The sequence below is a fragment of the Phocoena phocoena genome, chromosome 3, assembly GCF_963924675.1.
Source record: "Phocoena phocoena chromosome 3, mPhoPho1.1, whole genome shotgun sequence".
NCBI lineage: Eukaryota > Metazoa > Chordata > Mammalia > Artiodactyla > Phocoenidae > Phocoena > Phocoena phocoena.
The window spans coordinates 36,970,429-36,983,661 of NC_089221.1; the positions used below are offsets into that span (position 1 = coordinate 36,970,429).

Sequence of the window (13,233 nt, forward strand, 5' to 3'; positions counted from 1 at the left end):
CAGCTTTAAAGCATTTATGTAGTTTCATTCGCCAGCTTTTTATACCATAATCTGATTACTATCCCTAGCACTTTTTCTCTTCATCTTTGTGGAATCACATCCTTCTATAGAGACATTCCAAAAAATGCCCTAGAAATCTGGCTTACTACATTGCTAATTACTGTTATTAATAACATTGTAAATATATCTCACTTCAGATCATAAATAATATAAAAATTAGTGTCATGTTTCCTCATGTTGCAGAATGTTAATTTTTTAAAATAATTCTATCAATAAATCAAAGCTATCACTATAGATAGATGGAAATCCATCTGTCTATATCTGTATCGATCTATCTATATAATTTGAAACAAACTGTAAAAAGAAGCTCAGCTTTTAATTATTATTACAGTAACAAACCAATCTAACATACGTAAATAGTCAGATTCTGCATATAATAAAAATAAATCTAATTCAGCAATCAGTGCCAAAAGGTTCTTTCTTGAGAGAAGTATGTGAATACACATATGCTATGAATTTAAATTTTAACTCCTGTCAGTGTCTCAATGTTTTCTAATAAAGCTATGTGCATTTCTATATTTGGTCAGCCTGAAATACACATGCATTTACGTTTTACATTTTTCCCCTTTGATAACCAGTATTAAAATGAGAACATTCGTTTCATTTTAAAGAGCTACAGTTGGCAGGGGTGTACAGAGAAGCTTTATAATCTAAGTGAGGTTCTGGAAGTTGGAAATATTAAAGACCTCCAAATTAGTGTTCATCTTTTTGAAGTAAACGATGACTTCAAAAAGAAGCAAAATAATTATTTGATTTCCTAAATCATCTTCACTTTCTTTCTCTTATAGGAGTCCAGACAAATGCAAAAAGGTCAGAAAATTGACAAAGTAATTAGTAAGTGTTGCATATACTGAAACAACTTTTAGAAGAAAGGTGAAATGAATGTGTAGGGAGAGTTACTGGGAACAGAATATTTAACCTGAAGGGAAAATGCAGATTGATGGTTTAGTAACTAGACAATCAGTATCCATTCTCAGAAGATGCTTATTCGTGGTTTGCCCACTTCACGAAAGGCAAAGCTTTAAGAAATTGGCCTGAGTGCTGGGATAATGGGACTTCACTGGAGATTCAAAATGAGAAGAGGCACCTGGTGGAGTATGTTGAATTTGCATTGCTGAAGACTTTTTTGCATAGAATATAAACTACATGTTTTGGTTGTTGATGTGCCCAAGTGATACATCCAAAAACAGCTAGGCTACTGGTTCTAAATGTAACATGGGATGCTAAAGAATGATAATGGATGACTTTCTCTTGCTTAAGTGGTATGTAAGGGGTTTAGACATGAGGGAAAAGGAAAAAAAAAAAAAAAAAAGGAGGAGAAAATAATGAAGTGGTGAAGGGGTGATAAAATATCAGGGATTCACAGTGCCTCAGACGGCTGCTATTTCAGACATATAACTGCCTCAAGATAGAACTATTAGAAAGCAGCTGATGGGCCTTGAATTGTAGATTCTATGAATATGTCAAGTTATCCTCAAACAGGGGCAGTGCCTCAAAAAAGGTTAAGGATGAACTAACACATATGTTTATCAGTAAAACATGTTAACGTAAGGTCCTTGGAAGAAAAGAATAATGATGATAGGAAATAATAATTATTATGGAAAAATGCCTGTTTAAAAGAATTCTTAATTTTGCAGTTAGGATTAATTAATTCGAATTATTAAAGTTAATAGTATTTTTAAAGTTCTTAATTTTGCTCTTTAGAATTAAGTTCCAGTTAACCCCCACTATTCATAATTAAGTTATCATTGTAGTGAAATTATTAGGTTATATTTAGTTGACAGTTACGTGAAGTTGGGGATATATTGACTTAATATTTTACCTCATCTGTTATGGTTAATTAAATGATTCATTAATATCTTAATGTCATTGCTCATTGTAGGAAGCATGCCAAACATTTGAAACTTCCTCATTAATGATAACACACATACTGACAGATTAGATATAGGTAAAGGTAGACAGGTTTAGGCTGAAGAATTATTAGGTGAAGTATAAAATGAGGCAATACTTTACTGCCAGCACCATGAATCTATCAAATGGTAATTGGATGCACGTGTTAGCAGCAGTAAAAAGTCACTGTCCAGTTGTCCACCTTACATGGGAATCTACTCTGAGTGTCACCTTTGATTTATTGTTCCAATTAGGACATAGCGTTCAAAGAAAGAATACAACTGACCTGATTTAAAAGCAAGGAAATCTTTAAGGTCATTATTTTGTGGGTGACCCAGCTCCCTTTTAGATATCTTGAAATTTTCTATTTGTACAAAATCTGTACTAAATAAATACTTGGTTTTAAACTAATTCTGTAAAACATTGACACATTTTATTCATTAATTCGGTACCAGAGTGTCACTGGTGGCTTCCCAAGGTGCAGGTATATTTTCTTACACTAATTTTAAAGGCACGTTTCTAGGTTACCACTTGTTATACCGACTGACCAGCACAGGTAGAGGTAATAGGCACTGAAAGAACAAGTCCCGATTATGAAAAGTAATTATTTTTAATCTGCAAAGCCAAGTAACAAACACCTTTTGTCAAATGGCAAAGGTAAATGATCTTAAAACATTGCAATATATCAATACATGAAAAATTAAGATACTTCTGCATAAAAAGCTTGAGACAAAATGAGTTTCATTACTCTGCTAGATTGTAATAAAACTGTATTAAAATTAACATAAATCTTATGCCCAATTTTACTGGAAAATTAAAGGAGAACTTTAATTTCTGGGAGGGAAATGCTAATGTTTTACTTACACTAAGCAAAGATCAACTATTAATGCTGACAAATGTTGCAACAGTAATACTAAAAACGTCATCTGAATTACTCTTCATTGCAAAGTTCACAGAATTAATGTTAAGATAGATTAAAATCACTTTGAACTAATACGCATGTATTATTCTTCCTTCTGAAGCATAATAAAGAAATATCATTTGTACTGCAATTTTGGATAAGTGTACAGACATTTAAGGCTTAGGAAAGATGGAGACATTCATAGGCAGCTCATAAATGTGAGGAACATTAGCTCCATTTCAAATGAGCCGTCAACTTTTTTCCAACATTTTGGCTTGTGGAAAGTCAGACGTTTGGATAATAAATGGGGTTTGCCTCTGAACATTAAGGTATTTGTGTAGGAATTTAAAGTGCTCATTCAGGCTCTACCCTAAGTTCATTAAAAAATGAAGAAATGAACTGGAGTAAGGCTTTTCGCTCTAAACTGGGTAGTAAAATTGTAGAGGAAAAATGCATGCAGTGGAGTTTCCTTCACTGTATAAGGCACAATTCTTCTTCTTTTAAGCTCTGTGCTTAAACATCATTTTGAAAACACCTGTTTTTAAAGAATGGTGCATGCCTTTCGGTAATAGATTACTAAAATACTCAAGACCTGGAGATTGGTGTCTCTGAATTCTCATACTCCAGTATTGGCATGTGATTTCTGCCAACTGTTTTCTTGAGTTTCTTGTAGTAGATGGTTATAAATCAGGTTTATAAAGAGGAAACTCTCTGTAATTGTGCATTTTTAATGGATTTATGATAAATCCATCAAAGTGGAGGGTCCATATGGTAGGAATGCAGTAAAGGTAACAGGACAGTGTCATGTAAACATTAAATAGTGCCTTCCACCTTCATAAATCCTCGAGCCTCATGACTAAATGCTGCCAGTTATAAATTATGCAACCAAACTCTAGAAACAACCACAACTTAAATAAGACACCAGTGGAAGCCATAAGTTGTATATAGGTTTTTCTTCCCAGAAAACTGTTGTATATTTATTAGGAGATAATATTCAAGTCCTTATTTTCCTCAAAAATTATTTTCTTATTTAACTTCCTAAAATAAGCTCTAGTCCTGATTAAAAAGTAATAATGTAAACCTTATTTACAAGACAATAATCAGTCATTTCTATGTGGTGAAATACCTTTTTGATTTGCAGAGTCATTTTAAAGCTTCAGGTCTCTAAGATTTGCTCCTTTTAGAGTCATACATCAGAAGTTTCTTCGGCAGCCCAATTTCACACTTGTACTTACAATCAAATTGTTTTATTACATGTGGGAACAATTAAACATTTGGCCCTCAGCTGTAAACAATTACTATATACAATGATATTCATGGATTTTTCTTAGTCCTGTATTCCTAATGCCTTCTGTGAGATGGATGTATGTGTACATTGTGTGTCCATGAGCAGTTATATTCTCAAATGTAATATCAAAAGAGAGATTTCACCCAGAGAATGCACTAACATTCTCTGATAACATGCAGACACCTGCAATAATAACTTTAACATACTCACTCTGTTCCACTGTCATTTTACTGCTCTTCCAATTTCCTTCTGATGAACAGTTGGTGTGCATAGCAAAAAGCAATTAAGGATCTGGATAATTTGGTTTTCAGAGTTTTGTGGTGTCTACTTCTGATATATCGACAGCAATGTTGTCAGTAGTAGCGAGGTAGAAGAAATAAGTAATGATAAAACCAAATCGACTTGGGCTTAATCTGGCTCTGTCAATTTCTAGCTGAATGACCTTGGGTAATTTACATTTTTTCAGGGTTAGTTTTCATATTTGAAAAATGTGGATAGTCCTATCTAAATCACAGAACTATTATGAGTGTTAAATGAGATATATATTTAAAGAAATAGGGCACATACTGCATACTCAGTGCACACTGATTTCTCTAATGTCTCACATACTCCTTTCCTGAAAAGACTCATAAACACTGTGGCTTTCCATTTTGAGAGTATCTATCCTTGGCTCTCTCAAGTTTAGGGATACATTTTCTTTTCACTAGACTCCCCTTTTCTATAAGTGACCATCAGGGGAGTAGCCCACAGCTGTTTTACTCACATCCAGAAATAAGTCCACCGGTTCCAGTTGCACGGGTACCTAACAGCTGTATCCAGCCTTTCTAGTAGGCCAGAACTGGAGACGAGTGGTAATGTTTCAAGGGCAAAGCTCTAGATGTAAAGAATGATATAACAAACCTAAATGAGCCCGAGCATATCTAGTGACAGATACGCCACAGCTATTCTAAATTATTCAAGCTTTCTCAGACTTCTAGCAGGAGAAACATAATTCATCACTGCTCCCTTTATTCTACTCTCATATAATGGCAAAGGAGCAAACAAAAAATACCCCACCCCTAAAAATTTATAATAATCACTCAAGATGGAGAAGAGTTTCTCTAGCACATGTAATATTTTTAGAACCATCCAATTTCTGGGAACCAACTTTGGAGGTAGAAGTTAAAAATGATTTTTCAGTGCTCATGGGTGATTTCCTTACTTCTCTTTTGTTAGCATTTTGCTGGCAAAAAGCCAGTAAAACAGTTGTTTAATTACCCAGGACCATCACAAACATGTAACCTCTTAGATAAGCTATTACTGTATTTTAGCAGCAGTAATACTAGGGTCAAAAGTAACAAAGAAAATTAAGCTTCAAATAAGCAAACCTTAAAAGAACAGCTTTGTGTATTGAGAATAATTAATAACTTGTTTAGGAAAATGTTACTGAAATGTGGTTTTTGGACAAGGAACTGACACTCTTCAGAGGTTAGATACCCTAATATTTAACAGGCTACCATTTGGTGGGCTGGCTGGCTGGTTACCCTGTAGGCATAGCAAAAGTTTGTTCTCATGTAATTATGCAACATTTAGACAATATCTTAATGATACCATGTAGTTCAGCTGAATCAGTCCAGCTGGAAACTGTAGCAGCATTCTGATTACCCAGCCACATGTGAAATGAAAGCTGTTTCAGCCTCTACTATTCACTTGCTATGTCTTGATACAGATGTTCTTGGAAAACCTAACTTATTTATGGTTTGACATTATTTAACATAGCAAGCTCCACCCCCTTTCATTTTCAACCATTGATTAGGATTGCATTACTATATGATATTATAATTTTAACAGGGACTGTTAGTTATCATTTATCACATGGAAGACGTATTAGTATATTTTAAACAGGATGAAAATTTTCCACACTTGTTTTTACACGATAAAAATCAGATACTTTTCTCTTTGCAGATAATTCTTACTGTAAAAAGTTATTTTAATGTGTACACTGGAAACCGTTTACTAAATGGTTAATCACACAGTGATCATTATTTTAGAAAACAGTAATTTAAGTTGCATAAATAAACTACTATAGATTGCTCCTTACATCACATCATAAAGACACTTAAAATACAGCAATAGCAAAGTCAAGTTAGTGTAAAAAAATTTTTGCTCAAGGTTAACACTCTGAAATTTTATTATATTTCTTTGAGTTATTTCCATGAACTAAAAATACAAAGAATTTCAGTCCCTGTGAATTTTTTTTTTTTTATCTCCCAGCTCACTCTTCAGTAAGTGTTTGGGCCACTTCTTCCCCATCGTCCTACCTGGATGATATCACAACTCTTTTGTTTTAGAAGTGAATAAAAGTATTAAAATTTTAAATTAATAACCATAACATCTATACATCGTATCTAATAAATTCAGGTAACAAATTACTTTGGAGCAAAAAAAAAAAAATGACATTATTTCAGCCACTTCTTACGAATAAGAATGGAAAAAATATAGGTAATGGACTATAGGTACATCTCTGGCAGTAAACATCAAATGGAATACTTTAAAACACACAAATCTTTTTTATTACTTGTAAACATATTGTTAATTTTAGTAAATGGAAATAGCAGCTGAGGAAGAACAGAAGTTAATGTTGAAGGTATGTGAGTCCCCAAGTAAGAAAAATGTCTTATTTCTTGTAAATCTTTATTTCAAAAAGATAATGCTAAGTTCTTGTTAACTGTCTTTCCCATTAATACCAGATACTTTCTGGGCTAAGGAATCATGAAGTATATGACTCATGTATTTAAGTTAGCTAGCAAATATATGCTTGGAATTCCCAAACAACTGACACAAAAAAATCCTTTGAAAAGGTGACTTGGAACCACCATTGAGATAATGCTAAATGGTCATTAAAGATGTTTAAATGTTATTGTCTACTGTCTTCAGTGTGCCATTACATAGCCTCAGGGATCCTTTCAAATTGCAATCAATAGAGGATGAATAAGTCTCACCACTTGAAAGTAAGCAGGAAAGGAAGCCAACAGAGTAATCTGGCTTTGCTGGACTGATTCAGGAAGAGACACAATGTTCACTCCTCCTCTTCTAGTTCTCCCTCCCCCTACCCAACCCACATCCCTGCAAGAAAGAAAGAAGTGAAAGAGCTAAAGAAGGAAAGAGGGAGGGAGAAAGGAGAAAGGCAAGAAATCCAAGGATGGGGCATAATTTGTACTGAGGTGAAAACCTCATCCTATGGGATAAACCAACACCATGGAAACAGACTTATGACTTTTACTTTGAAAATAAAAGAATGACAATGAAATTTGTGTGAGGTCTGTGTGACTCCAGTCCCAGATGTTTACAGTGCCGTAGTACTATGGCTCTGCAATATGAGAGGTTTGAGAAGAAACGAGTACAACAGGACACCACAAAGCAGCGCATATGCTATTGACAATGCAGACATGAGCATCATGTTACCAAGAGAGAAGGCAGGCAGAAGACAAATAGCAGCGGTGGTGCCTGAAAAGCTAACTTAATGGACTGCAATCACTCAAACCAACATGAGGGACCAAAAAAAAAAAAAAAATCAAAACCAGAAAAATGCTCTTGCTCCTATCTAGAGGGGTGGTAGGGTAAAGGGATGGGGGTGGGGGAGAGTGAAATTGACTTTTCTTTCTTAAATAAAGTTCCCATAAAGTCCCTATAATTGACAGCGGATAATTATTTTCAGCTTGAGGAAACTGTCCTGAAACTCTTAATAAGATTGCCAGCCAAAAGAACAAAATGTGTTTACTTGAGCCATTTCCAGAAGGGAGGGAAAGGAGACCTTGGGGTGAGGTGGGGAAGGGCGATGGAGACAGAGAGGGGCATCTATGCACTGCAACAACTCTTGGACGCCCTGCGTGGTCCCGCGAGTGACAAGCCAGAGAGACGGGGCGGGCAGGGTGGCAAAGAGCCTGGGTGGGGGGTGGGAGGGAGCGCGCTACGGGGAGGGGGTTAGGCGGCGCAATGTATACACCCGGGGGGGGGTGATTTAGTGTGAAAGTATTCCACTTAATCATTTTACAGGAGTTGGGGACGTAAATATTTAGCTGGCCACATCTGGAACAGATTCCCCCCCCCCTCCGTGGGGTGGGGTGGATAATTGGAAGGAGGGGAGCGCGCATTTGTTACTTACTGTACGGGCAGTTCTCCTTCTTGGTACCGCTGACCTTCCCGTTCTCAATCTTGAGAAAGTACTTGGTGAAAGAGAAGAGCTTTCTCCAGCGGACATCTCCTTGGAGGTGATTGTAGCTCCGCACATGCCTCCCCGCACTGGAAGGAGAGGAGAAGGACGAGGAAGAAGAGGAGTTGGTGGCCTCTGGTGACACCATGCCCTGACCAAGGGCTTGGCAGGTGACAGGGACGGAAGACACTAAGAACAGCAACAAGAAGCAGCAGCAGCAGCAGCCGGGCAGGTGGGGAAAGGCTGAGGCACAATGTGTCAGTATCCATTTCCACATTGTACTGAAACTCTCGGCACTGGAAATTGTCTCATCAGAAGGAACATACTGGAACGGTAAGACCTGGTGCGAGGCAAGGAGACAGCTGGAGGTGGCGGCCGCTGGTTAGCTCCCTCTGGGCTCGGATCTGGCCAGAAGTGAAAGCACCAACATCCATAACTCCTCGGAAGGGCCGGCTGCCTCTTCTCGCTCCTTTCTCGGATCCGCTGCCGCGCGCCCCTCGGTCTCCCGGTGAATGTGGACGTGGGTGGCCGCAGTAGCAGGAGCTGGTGGTGGCCGTCGTGGTGTGGGTAACCCTCGATCTTCGCTCCCCCGGGAGTTACTTTGTTCTCTTCTTCACTCCTTTCTTCACCATGTTAGATGCAGAAAAAGGTCTGAAAAACAGATGACAGCACGGTGAACAAAACCCAAAGGGGCTGGGGTGGGAGGCTGGGGGAGGTATCTGCGCCCTTCTGCGGTTGGCACCTTCTGGTCCCTCTCTGCACAGCCCCAGCTTGCTGGCCAGTTCTAAAAGTGAGTCCCTTTGAGTTGTCAGAACTGGAGTCAGCTGCCCGGTCGCCGTTGTTCTCTTCCCCCTCTTGCTTTCTCTTTTTGGTGGTGCCTGTTGATTTGAAGCCTCCAGAAAGTCACTTCTTGTTTGGAGGGGATGGCGGTTGGTGTTTTGTTTGGCCCTATTTTCCTCCCCCCGCCGCCCCCCTTCCTTTGGAAAGCCCGCTTGTAAACAGGTTGAAGCCTGGAGTCTAAATGTCAGTGATTCTAAGCCAGAGGTGGGCTCTGCCTCTGCTGGCCAAACCTCATTTGCAGGGGTGGAGAAGCGGGGGGCGGGCGGGGAGAAAGGGGGTCAAACGGCGGTGGGACATCTGAAACCCTCGGCTGCTGGGAACGCCGAGGAGAGGGAGGGGGAGGGGGCAGGGAGTGGGGAGAGCAGGGGAGCGAGGAGAAGGGAGCGCGATGCCTCTGCCTGGAGCTCGGGGGCTGCGGGTCCTTTCCTCGCCACCCGGGCCGCCGCAGCCTGCAGGCTCCGCCAGCGCCTCCAGCTTGGGCTAATTGCTGCGAAAGCGTCCTTGTGCTCGCAGCGCTGGTCACCGGAGCGAGCAGTATCCTCACGCCTTCCGAATTTTGCTGTCTTCCAGTCTGAACCAATCCCCTCTGGGGAGCCCCTTTCTCACTTGTTTTCCAGTATAGGATTTTTTATTTATTTTTTCCTTTTGGCAGTGAAGTACTTGAGAGCCACCTGGAGCCTGGGGTTTGGCTGACTTTTTTTTCCCCCCTCGCTCACAGAAGCAAGGGAGGGCTGAGGGAGAAAACAGAAGATGCTGAGGATAAACCCTCCAAGGCAGTAGATTATAAACTTGGTGGGAGCGAGCAAAGAAAAGGAAGACATAATTAGCTTCCTTTCCTCCTCTTCTGCCAGCTTCCAAGGAGGTCTCTGCTTTAATGAATCACTGATTTCTCGCTTCCTTTGCTGAAGTAAAAAGTTCACACTTTGGCCCTCTCTGACTTTTAAGCTCAGGGAGATTTATCACCACCCCTAAAAGTCGCCTCTCTCGGCGCAAGTGAAATCAGGGACCGAAATGACCGATTTCTGATAGCTAACAAGGGTCGTTTACAGAATAACGCGTGCACTTCAAAGCGAACTCATTTTATTGAGATTGCGAAGATTTAACCATACGATTTTGCCGAATATTCTGCTGTTTCCTAGGCAATTTCCTTTGCCATCAAGAGGTATTTTCTTTCTTCTGTCTTCAAATTTTAATGTTTAAAGGGCTCTATTTTATAAAATAACTGTACCACCCGTCTCCCTCTCTTTTTCACATTCACCACCCTGAAACTCCTTCATTGCTAATAAACTTGCTCATGTCTCAGATACAGACAGAATCAAGTCCCTGGCTAGGCAGCCTTTGCCAAGGATTAAGAGGCACAAAGAAGGAGATACTGTGATAATCCGTTCCAATCTGAGTAAGAATTCCTAGAGAGTCTCTTTAAGAATTACTCTAAACTAGGGACAGCCTGACTGGAAGAAGTGACTGAAGATGTATTGGTATAAAGTATTTATGTTCTGTAAGGCAGTTGGACCTGTGTGTTATGTTGAAGCATGTGAAATTGCCAATATTTTATGGTTTTTGACCTTCAGAAGTGGCAGTTTCATATGGTTCGACCTAATTTTTAGGCAGCTATCCTAAGAGGGTGAATCACTTCAAGGTGAACTTGGGAGTTTGACCTCTGCAACTGTAATTCGGAGGGAACTAATCAGGCGAGCTTGTGTATATACTACAAACCAGAGTCCCTGCAATGTGCATTTGGTCTCAGTCTTCATTGAACAGGAGAAAAGACAAAGAAATTTTAAAATCTACCTTTGGAAATGGGCTTTAGGAATATTGCCTAATTATGTTGTTTGGTGACTTGAAAAATGACTTTACACCGTGCTCTTATAGTTTCCTGTGCATTCAGAGCCTTTGAAACAGAACATTTTAATACTAGAATCAGGATTTTAACTGCATTATTTATAAACCATTGCAATGCTTATTCAGAAGACTTTGACAATGTGGTAAACACAGTAGATTTTTATATTCAATGTAATTAGCTCTGATTTCTGTAGCTATTAATTGGAGAGTTAAGCAAATAAAGAGCATATGTCAAACAAGTCTGGTTCTTTCATTAAAGCATGGATATTTAAAAATAAACTCACAGTGCTAATTTCAATTTTCTAGTTCATTGTTTTATACCTGAGCTGAAAAATGCCTAAAAAAGAGTGTAGTGTTTCTAAGGAAATAGTTTCAGCCCAGTTGTTCAGCAGAATCCAAATGTTTGAATTGACAAGTAATTAAACCTACATATGTTTTTGAAAATAAAAATATGTTTGATGAAACCGTACAATAAAAATCCTGCCATGAAAAGTTACAAAACACATGAAGTTATTATTTTGAGGTTTCTCTGCACTGGGCACCAACAGTATTGGTGCCAGCTTGAGATCCTTTCAATTCTTTTAACTCACAATCGACAACCCCCCACCCCAAACCTCGAAAGTAGTCTCTCTGTCTCTCTCTGTCTCTGTCTCTCTCTCTCACACATACACACTCTCTTGTCTCTCTTTCACACACACACACATCTACCAACTTTCTTCTCCAGTAGAAGAAGCTGTTCAGACATTTAAGTTAGAGGGTTTGTATTTTTATTCTATCCTAAATGGGAAAAATACATCTTTAAAACTTCCATATTAAAATCTGCTTGCAGCAGGTGCAGTGTTTAAAAGTTCTAGAGCCCTTTCGCCTCTCTTCTGTACAGCGTGATGACAGGAAGGGCATTTACAAAACAGCCCAAAGGAAAAGCTGACATAGCTTTTTAGATTATATCTCATTCTTCTTTCTCTTTTCTGTACAGCCTTTCTTTTATAGCACAGTTGAATCCCTAAATACTCCACTGCTTTGCATTGTTAGGTCACCTCTTAGGTTAGCCCGAGAAAGCCTGAGAAAAGTTCCACAGGAAAGATGCACTATTTAACGGAATTCAATCTCTCCCAATAGATTTGAATCACTAACATAAATGTATGAATGTAGATTATATCTCTGTAATGAGGCCTGAATCATTCTCAGTTACTTCAAAGGACTGAAATTCTACCTTCCTTTTTTAGCAGCAATAATCAGGTCTTAATGGATTCCTTTATTAATTGTTTCTCTGCAACGATTGAAAAGGACAGTACAAGCTTCAGATTAGAATGGTACCTACTAATTCTAAAAGGCAGTTTTTCTCTTCTTTCCAACCTCTGGAAGGCATGCTTTATTTCTATGCCCTAAACATATCCAGTAATGTTAGGCTAAATCTTTACTGGGGGAAATAGATGTGGCCTTTTGTTAAACACGATGTCTTGAGAAATTATTGAGGCTTTTAAAAGCAAGACTATGGCAGCAGCCACTGAAGAATCCTAAAACGTGGTTATTTGACCTCAGAGAAGCAGTTTGTGTATTTGCTTCCAGATCCTTCAGTAGCTATTCTGTTGAAGCAGTTGGATTCTTTATGTTGCCTGGCACTATCTGTGGTTCACTTACAAGATGTGTGTTCTATTATGTGCGATGTTATTGGCAGTGTCAGTAAGCTGCTTTAAATAATACTAAGTCAGGTCAAAAGTCAGCCAGGCTGTTCTACAAAGTAGACATGTGCAGGCCTCATTTTTGAAGTGTGCGGTGCAGCCTTTATGAGTATGTACTCCAGCTCGTTTTTTCTTTGGGATACGGAAGATGCCAGTTTTAAGGCTTTGTTGGGGCTTGTGATCTTACCAGGATGCAACTAGAGATGATGCTAATAGTCATAACATCTGGGGGAAAATAAAATAGTGATATCTTATTGGTTTTTAACTAGGGGTTTCAAATGAAAGGAAAAGAGGTCTTACCTCATGGAGAGTAGTGTAATACTGCAGAGCCAATGGGACTCTTAGCAATAATTGAATCTAACTCATTCATTTCATAGGTGAATGAACAACTGATGCCCAAGTCACTCAGTGGTAGAACAGAGTTTGGAACTCAGGTACTAGGTTATGGGCTATTGTCCTAATTTTTTGGTAACACCTGTCTTGTCTCTTTTCTCTTTTCCCCTCTCTGCTCCTCTTGTCCTTATCATTGACCACTCAT

General features: G+C 38.8%; 1 protein-coding gene across 1 annotated transcript in view; it reads right to left on the minus strand.

The window, feature by feature from the left end:
• The window catches only part of FGF10 (fibroblast growth factor 10), an 81,422-nt gene extending 71,461 nt beyond the window's left edge, over positions 1-9,961 (minus strand). Inside the window, exon 1 of the mRNA XM_065873984.1 lies at positions 8,284-9,961. Within this exon, the coding sequence (XP_065730056.1) occupies positions 8,284-8,608 (325 nt within the window). The 5' untranslated portion in view covers positions 8,609-9,961. The remainder of the gene's footprint in view (positions 1-8,283) is intronic.
• Between the last annotated feature and the right edge of the window lie 3,272 nt (positions 9,962-13,233).